Source organism: Dipodomys spectabilis, unplaced genomic scaffold, assembly GCF_019054845.1.
Source record: "Dipodomys spectabilis isolate Male_0828 unplaced genomic scaffold, ASM1905484v1 ptg000048l, whole genome shotgun sequence".
Taxonomy (NCBI): Eukaryota; Metazoa; Chordata; class Mammalia; order Rodentia; family Heteromyidae; genus Dipodomys; species Dipodomys spectabilis.
The window spans coordinates 811529-823959 of record NW_024870725.1 but is presented as its reverse complement, the minus strand read 5'-3'; the positions used below and the strand labels follow the sequence as shown (position 1 = coordinate 823959).

Genomic DNA, 12431 nt, shown 5'->3' with positions numbered 1-12431 from the left:
CATTTCCTAATAAATGGGGTGATGGGGTGGTGTCATTCTCTCTGATGGAGGCAAGGAAGCATGGAGACCTGGAATTCTATTGCATATATATATATTTTTTTCTTAATCCATTCATCTACTGAGGGGCAACTGGGTTGGTTCCATATCTTAGCAATGGTAAATCATGCTACAATAAACATAGCTGTGCTGGTAGCTTTAATACAGCCATGTTTGCAATCATTTGGGTAAATTCCAAAAGTGGGATTGCTGGGTCACAGGGGAGCTCTATGTCGAGTCTTTTGAGGAATCTCCATACTGCTTTCCAAAGTGGTTCAACAAGTTTACACTCTCACCAACAATGCAGTAGGGTTCCCTTCTGGCCACATCCCCTCCAGCATATGTTGTTACTAGATTTCTTGATTATAGCCATTCTAATTGGGGTGAAGTAGAATCTCAGCATTGTCTTGATTTGAATTACTTTTATGGATAGAGAAGTTGAGGATTTCTTCATGTGTCTAGTGGTCATTCTTACTACCTCTTCAGAGCCATTTCTCTTTAAGTTTTTAGACCACTTAATTGGGCAGCTGTTTCTTGGAGGATTTGTTGTTGGGGGATTTAAGTTTTTGAGTTCTAAGTATATTTTAGATATGAGGCCCTTGTCTATTGTATGGCTAGGGGAGATCTCCAAATCTATGGGCTTTCTATTGATCTTGCTAGGTATGTCCTTTGCCATCCAGAAGTTCTGCACTTTTATGCAATCCCATTTGTTCAACTTTTCTTTGATTTGTTGTGCTTCTGGGTCTTATAACGAAAATTTCAACCTGTGTCAAGCAGCCCTAGAATGTCTACTATCCTTCCTGTAATGTATTCAGGGTGTCTGCTTTGATGTTGAGGTTTTTGATCCATTTGGAGTTGATTCTCGTGCAGGGTGATATATAAGGATTCAGCTATCGTCTTCTACAGGTGTTTAACCAATTTTGCCAGACCATTTGCTGAAGAGGCTCTCGTTCTTCCATTCTATTTTTGTAGCTCCCTTATCGAAGCTTAGCAGGCTCTAGGTTTGTGGGTTCATTTCTGGGTCTTCAGTTCTATTCCATGGGTCCTCAGGTCTGTTCTTGTGCCAATACCAAGATGCTTTAATTACTATGGCTTTGTAGCAGAGCTTAAAGTTTGGTATTGATATTCCCCGAGCACTGTTGTTTCTGTTAAGGATTGTTTTTGCTATTCAGGGTCTTTTATTGTTGCATATGAATTTTTGGGTTGTTTTTCCTATTTCATTAAAGAATGAGGTTGGGATATTGACAGGTATCACATTGAATTTGTAGATAGCCTTTGGCAGTAGTGGCTTTTTCATGATGTTAATCCTATCAATACTGGAGCATGAGAGGTTTTTCCACTTGCTTAGTTTTGCATTAATTTACTTTTTCAGGATGTTTTATGTTTTCATCATAGAGGCCCTTCACTTCTTTAGTTAACTCCTAGGTATCTTATTTTTTGTGGGGTTATTAAAAAATGGTTTGCTTTCCTTATTTCAGATCCGGTCTTCTCATTATTGGCATACAGAACAACCGTTGATTTTTGAGTGTTAATTTTATACCCTGCTACCTTGCCAAAGTTTTGCATCAGCTGGAGTAACTTGGGAGTAGTCCATGGGCTGCTTTAAATACAAAATCATGACATCTGCAACTAGGGAGAGTTTTACTTGTGCTTTCTCTATTTGGATTCCCTTTATGCTTGCATTTTTTCTTATTGCTGTTGCTAGGCATTCTAATACTAAATTGAAGAGAAGTGGAGAGAGTGGACATCCTTGTCTCATTCTTGAATTTAGACGATATGGCTTTAGTTTTTTGCCATTAAGTGTAGTGCTGGCTATAGGTTTGTCATTACAGCCTTTAACAGATTGAAGAATGTTCAATGGATTCCTAGTTTTTCTAGTGTTTTCATCATAAAGGGGTGTTGAATACTTACAAATCATTTTTCTGCATTTATTGAGATAATTATGTAGATCTTATCCTTGCTCTTTTTGCTATGATTAATTATATTAATTGATTTGCATATATTGAACCAGCTTTGCATCCCTGAAAGGAATCCATGTAGGGCTCATGGGCAGCAAAGATGGCGCTGAGAAGGAGTTGAGTGGGCAGAGCCTGAGTTGTTTATGTTAAATCTGACTGGGTACCACAACCAGGGAAGTGATGTCAGTGTGTGAACAGCTAGCAGACAGAAGGGAAAGTATAGAAAGCTTAGGAGCATGATAGGGTGACCTCTACAGTGATTGGTTGGTTCCTTTTCCTCCCCTTCTATGCCACATGGTTTTTTGCTTTAAAACGTGCTTGTTGTTCAACATCCCTTGCCATAAAAGAAATGCAAATCAAAATAACATTGCGATACCACCTCACTCCAGTTAGAATGGCAAAAATCAAGAACTCTAACAACAACAGATGCTGGAGGGGATGTGGACAGAAGGGAACCTTACTTCATTGTTGGTGGGAATGTAAACTTGTTCAACCACTTTGGAAAGCAGTATGGAGGTTCCTCAAAAGACTTCACATAGAGCTCCCCTATGACCCAGCAATCCCACTTTGGGGCATTTACCCAAATGTTTACAAACAAGACTACACTAAAGCTACCAGCACAACTATGTTTATTGCAGCATTATTTACCATAGCTAAGATATGGAACCAGCCCAGATGCCCCTCAGTAGATGAATGGATCAAGAAAATGTGGTATATATACACAATGGAATTCTATGCGTTCATCAGAAAGAATGACATTGCCCCATTTGTTAGGAAATGGAAAAACTTGGAAAAAATTATATTAAGTGAAGTAAGCCAGGCCCAAAGAAATATAGGTCCCATGGTTTCCCTTATTTGCAATATGTAGTATATGTATGAGTCAAGAGGAAAAGGTCAGATAATGTGATGTTAGGAAAATCAACCCTTAGATATGTATTTTAATGTTTTTTTTTCCTTTCATGCATTTGTTTCTAACATTTATAAGATTATCTCTTTGTAGTTTTGTATGTCCCTCCCCCACAGTATAACCCCTGCTTTCACTATATTTGATGTCAGTATAACTTGTAGAAGAGATGGGGAAAAACAAGTCATTTAAGGATACAGGTGGACCTGTTGCAACAATGAGAAGTACAAGTTATCATGTCGAAAATGAGCTTTACAATGTTGGTGGGGGGGGAGGTGGGGGATTGGGGGGGAGGCTGGGAAGGGATGTGAAGGGTAAACAAAGGAGGAGGCTGCAATGCTTGATAAGAAATGTACCCATTAACCTGCCCATGTAATTGTAACATCTCTGTACAGTGTGTTCACAAAAAATTAAAATTAAAATTATAAAAAAAAGTGCTTGCTGTGTGGTAAAAAAAAAAAAAAAGAGTTCCTGCTTGACTTGTCTCCCTGCTGCTGCGTCTGATTTTCTCTGGGGCTAAGGGATGCTGGGGAATGGGCAAGGGGAGCACTTACCTTTCCTTGGACACTGTCCATCTTCCGCAAGACAGAAAAAGACCCAACATCTGGCACCCAACGTAGGTTACGAAAGAAAAATATACAAGCCAAGGCTAAGCGGTCTCTCAGGGTAAGTGAAACCCATAGTATGGGTAATGCTATATCACAGAAGGAGGAGGAAGGGGCAACATTAGGCCTAGAGGGAGTAAAAGAGGACTTGAGAAGTGATAAGGAAAAGGAATGGGTCAAATTCCACTGAGAAGGCACTGATCAGACAGAAGCATGCACAGTGGAAGTCAAAACGAGGGTGAAGGTTAACCCATCTGACTCGGATGCCCCTGACAGTCCAAGGCCCCCACCTTATTCCCCTGATTGGGGCGGAGATATGGCACCCTTCATGGCCCTACAGAGGGGCCTGCGAGACCTGCACCCCTACCAACCTTCCACGGAGGAGCTGAGGGACAGGGAAGTCACCTACGCGGAGGCCTACCCTTTAAAGGAAGGGCTACCCAGGAGCCCAGACTCTGAGCCACAGGATTTGCTTCCCCAAGCGTATCCAGTGAATCTGGCACCAGGAGGTAACAGACCCTTGGAATGATATCCATAAAGAGCTCCACAAGACGGTGGCAGAGGATGGCCTAAACTCTCCTTTGGCCCAGACCTTATTACAGGACATTGCTTATCACCTGTGTGTCCCTAAGGACTGGATGGATGTGGACAAAGCCATCCTCACCAGTTCTCAGTTTATTAAATTGTGTGCCTTCTTTAAGGAGGAATGCAGAATGCGGGTGGAGAATAACGGCATAGGTTATAGTAATAGGTATCAACCCGCCATACCTATTACTTAAGCCATGTTAACAGGGACAGGGGAAGGGTACTCCACTGGCGTCCAACAGGCCACAATACCTGGCCCATACTGTGACCAGGTGAGGCAGGCAGGACTTGTTGCATGGTACAAACTGGATGAAGGGCCCACTGAGTCCCCCATAGCAGGAGTGAGACAAAAACTGGGTGAGCCTTTACCTGATTTTATAGACCGAGTCCAACAGAATGTTCACCGCAAGTTGCCGGAAGTGGACCTCCGGGATCAGTTTGTAAGCTACTGGTTTGGGAAGGTATGAATGCAGACCACTGCATGACCTACTCAGGATTGAGAGAGATTTCCCTGAGCAGAGAGTGGTGACCTCACATGATGTGGGAACACAATAGCACCAGTCCCAATCACTAGCCTTAGCTTAACAGGCTCAGACATCTGCAATGACTGAGGCTATTACCCAGGCACTGGCAGCCCAGGGCCAAGAAACCCCAAGACCACTGGGGAGAAGGACTTGTTTTAAATGCAGGCAGGAGGGGCACTTTAAGAGGGGCTGTTCACAACAATAACCCACCAACCAGCCCGGGAAGGGGGTCCAAACTGCCCCCTACACCTTGCCCCAGGTGCAGGAAGGGACACCATTTGAAAAATGATTGTCGATTTCCAAAAGTTGTAGTTACAGAGCCTTTGGGCGGGGCACTAACTATTTTTACAGATGGGTCTTCTAGTGGAAAGTCTGTGGTTTATTGCAGTACAAGACCACCATTAATATCTTATGATCCAACTGTATCTGCACAACAGGCAGAACTTATTGCAGTTCTGCTAGCCTTTCAAAATTATTCAGAGGAATTTAACCTTTACACAGATTCCCGCTATGTGGTGTCTTTGTTTCCTGCCATTGAAACAGCCCTAGTTACTGGTCAATCTAAAGTTAAAGAATACTTAGTACAATTACAATAGCTATTACAACAAAGAATGGCAAAGGTATTTGTGGGACACATCAGGGGGCATAGCAATCTCCCTGGACCTTTGTCTCAAGGGAACAAGTTTGCAGACTTATTAACTAAGGAAAGTCATGTAATGTCAGCCTTAGAAGAAGCTCAGGAAAGTCATAGACTACATCATCAAAATGCTAATGCCTTAAGAAAGATGTTTCAAGTGTCCCGAGAACAGGCAAGACAAATTATCAGGGAATGTGAGGCATGCCCAGAAGTTTTTCATCCACAAAAAATGGGAGTCAATCCTCGAGGCTTAAAGCCTAGAGTGCTGTGGCAAATGGATGTTACCCATGTAACAGAATTTGGGAAACTTGCCTTTGTCCATGTTACTATAGATACTTATTCTCATGCCATGGTTGCTACAGCCCATTCTGGAGAGGCTGTGAAAGATGTTATTCAACATCTGATTAAAGCTTTTGTGGACCTAGGAATTCCTAAGGAAATAAAAACAGACAATGGACCAGCATACACCTCCAAAGCTTTTGCTAAATTCTGTGCACAATGGAAAATCGTGCACAAAACAGGGATTCCATATAATCCACAAGGCCAAGCAATCATAGAACGGGCTCATCAGACTATAAAAAATCAATTGACAAGAATTAGACGGGGAGGAGGGAAGCAATACTCCCCCCATTACACTCTTAACCATGCTTTGCTGGTCCTTAATCATTTCAATGCTGATGAGCAAGGAATAACCCCGATGATGAGACATTGGGGCATGGAAAAAACTACAACTTTTCCTTTAGTAAAATGGAAGGATCTGCTCACTGGAACCTGGCGTGGGCCAGAGGTCCTGTTAACATCAAGGAGAGGCTATGCTTGTGTCTTCCCACAGGATGCAGAATCCCCCATTTGGGTCCCAGACAGACTCATCAGGCCTTTCTCGGGCCCAAAAAAGAGTCAGGAAGAAAGTGAAAATACATCGGGAGAGAAAACTGGTGCAGAAGATGAAGACTTTCTCTCTATCACCACCGCAGGCTGATTCAACAAAAACCGCTGCACCACCTACGTGGGAACAGATCAAGAAGTTGTGCGAGGAAGCTCGACACACTGTTGAGATCACCGGAAATCAACCCAATCCGGAAAACATGTTTTTAGCCATGCTTGCTCTTGTTTCTTTACAGGTGAAGTACGTTTTTTGTACAATGTATTGGGCGTATGTTCCTGATCCACCTTTGCTTCATCCCGTGGGTTGGACTCACCCATCTAACATAAAAGTACTAATGAATGATACCTCTATACTAGGGGGCATTCCAGTGGGGTCGGAAAAGCCTATGATCTCCACATATCTAGATTATGAGGGAAGATCTGATGTCACCCCTATATGCTTGGCTTTAAAAGGCCGTGGTCCCTTTGCATGCTTGCCTGTTAACTACAGGACCCTTTATGCTGATGCACCTGATAAGACTAACACTGCTTCTAGCAGTAAGAGGGTGATGTGGGAGCTGAGTTTTCAAACACTTGGGTATTTTAATTACAATGAGACCTCTGACAAAGATAACAATGTTAGCATGCCTTTTCCAAATTGTTTAACAACTTACCGGGATAAAGATCAATTTTGGGACAGCAAAACAGAAAAAGAACTTCCAACATGGTTGGATTGTGGAGTTCCACATTCGGCCTCTGTACATTGGCCTAGGGGTACTACAGATTTGGTATTTGATTTTTCCATTGCCAACCTAACTTATGACTATAAAAAATATTTGAAAGAAAATGAGAAAGTGAAATTCACAAGCTATAAAGCTCCAGTTGGCCCGGAACCGGTAAGGCGTTGGTTCACGCCTGGGTTTGTCACCCCAATGTGGGTTGCTAAATCTAGTCATTATGGAACCATGGTTACCCATAAAAATTTGTTTAGATTTGCTGCAGCTGCAAATATGGTTTTGCTAAAAAAGCCCAAAGCTAACCTGCCGGAGTCAATTGCATTAAGAGCTTGTTTGTCTTATCCATATGCAGCTTTAATTGGAAGTGATAAAAAAATTAATATTACACATGTAGGAAATTCCTTTTTAATTCAATGTTACTCTTGTCGGTTGACCAACTGTATTGATGCTTCCCTAGATAAAGAATTTTCAGTAGTAATTATTGTAAAAAGACCTGAATATGTAATGCTTCCTGTGAACTTGCATAATGATCCTTGGTTTGATCATTCTGCTTTGCAAACACTTCGTGTTCTGTATGAACTAATAAGACCAAAAAGATTTGTTGCAACATTGATCTTTGGAATTGCTTCCCTTATAGCATTAGTAACCTCGCTTGCTGTATCCACCACTGCGCTAATACAACAAGTGCATTCGGCACATTTTGTTAATGAGTTAAATAAGAATGTTTCTCTAGCATTAACAGAGCAGCAAATCATTGATCAAAGATTAGACAGCAAGCTAGAGGCTTTGGAGGAAGTAGTCTTAAAGTTAGGGACTGTAGTTAATAATCTTAAAACCCAGCTGACAACTAGATGTCATCAGTCATTTAAATATGTTTGTGTCACCCCATTGCCTTATAATGAGAGCTTAGATTGGAAAGCTACCAAAGTGCATTTACAAGGAATCTGGAAGGACAATAGCTTAACTCATGATATAGGACAGCTACAGGAAGACATCTCAGCCCTTAGTCAAGCTCATTTGGAAACCGCAGAGATAAATTCTTTAGCAGAAGACTTACAGAAAGGATTAAAAAGTCTTAATCCTTTAGATTGGTGGCACTACTTGGTTACATTTGGAGTCATAACACTAATTGTTATATGCATTCTTGTTGTCTTTCCAGTCCTCTTCAAACTAGTCTTCCGCTCCATCTCCTCTATACAGGAAGAAATTTCTCTGGCACATCTAAAAAATAAAAAATAAAAAAGGGGCAAATGCCACGCCGACTCCAGTGGAGTCTGCTTAGCATGGGAAACCATTTATCAGACCAAGATAGGGGCTTCAGAGACCTATCTCTGAGTTCTGGGACTTCACCGAAGTCTACCTCAGAGAATGGGGCTTTACAGAAACCTATCTCCAAGTTTTGGGACTTCACCGAAGTCTACCTTGGAGAATAAGGCTTCTAAGAGGCCTACTCCTGGAAAAAGGCTGGCAAGCCCCTGGGAAAGATGTGTTTCTGCCTTTCTTTTCCTCACTGTATAAGAGTGCCTATTAATCTTTTACTGTTTCTGCTGCTCATTGTGCTTACTCATTGTCAATGTTCCCTTATTCAAAGCTCTTTCTTAAGAGTGTTGACGACTCCAATATCTGATGAATGTCTCAAAAATATGACTAACTCACCAGAGTTAAGTGCTACCCTGCAACCCCTCTTATGAAGGCTAGTAGACAAGTTATAAGCAAATATAAAAGTATTGGGGGTTTCACAAAGTCACTCCAGCAGAAGGAATTGTAAGAAATTTACAAGAAGCTGTAGGCGCGGCTAGAACAGAAGGAATGTATGGCAATTGCTGAGATAACTACTTAGGAGAAAGAACTTCCTGGTACTCTCATTTACTAAGAGACTTGCTAGATCTAGGCCTCGGTGACCTTACTATTGAAGAAAGAACAGGAAAGATCTTATGGGACAGTTAAGCCCTCTATAGAAATAAGGTAATGGTTAGTTGATGACAAAACATCGAAACCCATTATATTTCTTAGAGATAAGCCGGAAACAAGTGCCTATCAGGTGACCAGCTGGTGACCACCCAAGAATGAAGCCCTGCAGCAAGGTTGTGTAACCTTTTGCCCTTTCAGGCGACCAGCTGGTGACCGCCCAAGAATGAAGCCCTGCAGCAAGATTATGTAACCTTTTGCCCTTTCTTATGAAGACTTCTGTTATAAAAGTTTGTTATCCTCTGCATTAAATCGCACTCAGCATCCACTCCTAATGTGTGTGAGTTGTCTGTTTGCCATCTCCCCATCCTATTCCAGGTTCCTCCCCTAGGTATCCTCCGTCGTCCCGACAGAACCCGGTCCGAGGCATCGAACCAAATTTGATTTAGATGGAAAGCCTTTAAACTAGGGGAGGGGTATCCTCCATCCCGGTTAACTCAAGGAGGAACCCCCTCTGCTGTAAGGCCCCAGGCAGCCTCAAGGCAGGACGACCCAGGCCCATTGGATTGTGCCCCTGGTAGCAGGACCCTGCCCTAAAATGAGTATTTTCATAGGCGGTAAGCGGTTTCACTGCCTAATTGACACAGAGGCAGATCAAACCATACTCAGGGAGGAGGAAGTGCTCTCGGACTGGAAGCTTGCACCCAGGCCCCCAATATTGGGGGTAGGGAGCAATCCCCAGTTGCCTTTATGATGGTAGCCTTTATGAAATGGACTAGCCCAGATGGAGAGCAGGTAATGATATACCCTTTAGTGGCAAAAAAAAAAAACAAAACCTCACTGCCAATTTACTAAGGCAAGACATGCTGGACAAACGGATGCTGTGGTCACTATGAACCATTGAGCATTCTATGACGATATTCTGGATGGAAAAGAAGCACAAATGCTTAAATGGGATCTAGAGGGAGTTAAGGAAAAGGATTTTTTAAACTTTCATAATTAGAAGAACATAAGGGACCTACTCGGGTGCACCCCCAATCCTAAAGGCCATTGCCCCCGCCTCCTCCCGAGTACATCCCATTAGGTGGAAACCAAGAAGTCCTATTGGGGTAGAACACTGGCCATCGACCAAACCTAAATTTGTAGCCCTCCACCTTTTGGTGGTGGAACAGATAAACCTTGGGCACATACGCCCTTCTATGAGTCCTTGGAACACACCCGAATTTGTTATCCAAAGAGCATCCAGGGTCTGGTGCATGCTCCAAGATCTTCGTAACGTAAATGAAAGGATGGAACTGGTAGGAATGCTCCTAAGAGTTAAGCCCTGGACTCCCACTATACCTTCAGAATATACCTTGGTTGTGATTGATATTAAAGATTGTTTTTTCTCTATTCCACTGCATCTGGATGACTGCGAGAAGTTTGCCTTTTCCATCCTTTCTCTTAATTTTTTTCTGCCTGATCAGAAGTTTGAATGGACGGTGCTGCCACAGGGAATGGCCAATAGCCCAGCCTTTTGCCAACAATAGTTGGCCACAATTTTAGGACCTGTGCTGTGTTTAGATATCTCCCTTGCCTATGCCTACATGGATGATATAATCTTGGGACACCAAGACCCAGGCCTTCTGGCCCAGGTTCTCGCCATTTTAAAAATGGAGGGTTTTACCATAGCCTTCAATAAAATTCAAAAGGTAACTTCTTTTAAGGTGCTCGGATCCCACCTTACCTTGACTCAGGCCAGCCCCCTTAAGCCTTTGCTGGGTATTCCAGCCTCTCTGACCCTAACCCAACTTCTTAGTCTTTTAGGGGAAATCAATTGGCTGTTGTCATGGGTTCTTGTCCCTAAAGATAATCTTGTGCTATTATTTGCCCTACTAAAAGACAAGATGCCCCAAGAAGTTATTACAAAGATTTCAACCTTATCAAGGGTCAGCACAATATGAAGAAATGCTCACCATAATTATGGCCCTTCAGGACATTAAAAAACCCTTTAATTTGTATTCTGATAGCCTATATATGATTAACTTGTTCCCTCATATTCCCCAGGCACATATTAAGCTGGATGGAAACCCAATTTCCCCCTTATAGTTACCCTTATGGGCCTATTAGAAAGACGGGGAGCCCCTATTTATATTCAACATTTGAGAGGGCATTCAAAACTTCCTGGGTTTTTATCCATGGGCAATAATAGGGCGAACCAATTGGCTACTGGCCCACAAGCATTAATGTTACAAGAGGCCACCCATTTACATGATTTAACCCACATTATTTGGAGAGGTCTTCAACATAGTTTTCTTCAGATTCTTGTAAAGTACCTCTAAAGGATAGTATATACCTGTAAAACATGCCAGCCCTTCTTAAAAGTACCCCCGTTACAACCATCAGGGGTAAATCCCAGAGGTCTCAAACCCAACATCCTCTGACAAGCTGATGCTACTCATTTCCCAGCCTTTGGTAAGCTTAAATATATTTTTGTCTCTATAGATACCTACTCAGGGGCATGTTGGGCCACAGCACATACAGGAGAAAGAACTAAACATTCACAAGCACATTTTCTTCAATGCTTTGCTACCTTGGGTCTACCAGCACAAGTTAAAACTGAGAATGGACCCTGTTTTGTTAGTAAAGCAATGTCAGTTTTTTTTGATAGATGACATGCTAATCATACTACAAGAATTCCCTATAATCCCCAAGGCCAAGCAATTATAGAAAGAAATCACCCATGTCTTAAGGAGCAATTATTAAAAGTAAAAGGTGGAGTTAACCCCCATATACAGTTACAGATAGCTTTGTTTATCATTAACATGTTAAATTTTTCAAAAAAGGCAACTGAATCCAGATTTCAGGAGCACTGGGGACAGCTAAACCTTAAGCCTCAAGTGAAAATCAGGTGGAAGGACCCGACACAACAATGGAAAGGACCTGACCCCCTAGTTACCATGGGCAGCGGATATGGATTTGTTTTTCCCATAAAGGAGACAGCCCCCATTTGGATCCCAGCCAGGAAAAAGATAACAACTAACCGTCCCCAAGGGCAACCAGCACTTGAGAGGCTTTTATGTTCCCTTGTTGGGTCTTCGTCCGACCCACGAAAGATGGACAGTGTCTGAGGAAATGTAAGTGTGGCGCTCCCCCCCCCCTCCCTGGGGAACCAAATCCAGCAGGTAGAAAACTCATTTATTAACAGAGAGCAGCCCTTTTTAAAGCCAAAAAGGGCAGGTGGCATGGCAAGGGAGGAAGAGGAACCAATCACTGTCAAGGTCACACCCTATCATGCACCTAAGCCTTCATGGGCTGGTTAGGCACTGATCATAAGGTGAATTGGGCTCTGCCCACTCTACTCTCTCCCAGCGCCATCTTTGCTGCCCATGTGCTCTGCAGATTCCCCCTTTTTTTTTTTGTTTTAATGGCAGACCCACCTCCCAGTTAGTTATCCTTTTCCCTCTACTGCAAAGCTTGTTTTAACAGGATTACATTGGTAAGGATAGCATTTTCTATGCAGGGGATTCGAGGCAAGTCTGGGGGTTGAAATTTGCCAAACAAGGATAGGGAGGGCCCTTGTGCATGATTTAAGAGTCTGTCCCCAGTTACCTCACATCCCCACCTAGCACAGTAATAAATATCAGTCCCACCACAGTTAGAAATGTCTGAAGCAGTTCAATTAATTCCTGGG

The 12431-nt window shown here is 42.6% G+C and overlaps 1 protein-coding gene across 1 annotated transcript; it reads left to right on the top strand.

Annotated features, from left to right (window-relative positions):
• The first annotated feature begins 6082 nt into the window (after positions 1-6082).
• LOC122107194 (endogenous retrovirus group K member 25 Env polyprotein-like) lies at positions 6083-11868 on the top strand. The gene is made up of 2 exons (XM_042678784.1): positions 6083-7954; positions 11584-11868. The coding sequence occupies exons 1-2, from the start codon at positions 6083-6085 to the stop codon at positions 11866-11868; spliced, it is 2157 nt and encodes a 718-aa protein (XP_042534718.1).
• Positions 11869-12431: the final 563 nt, after the last annotated feature.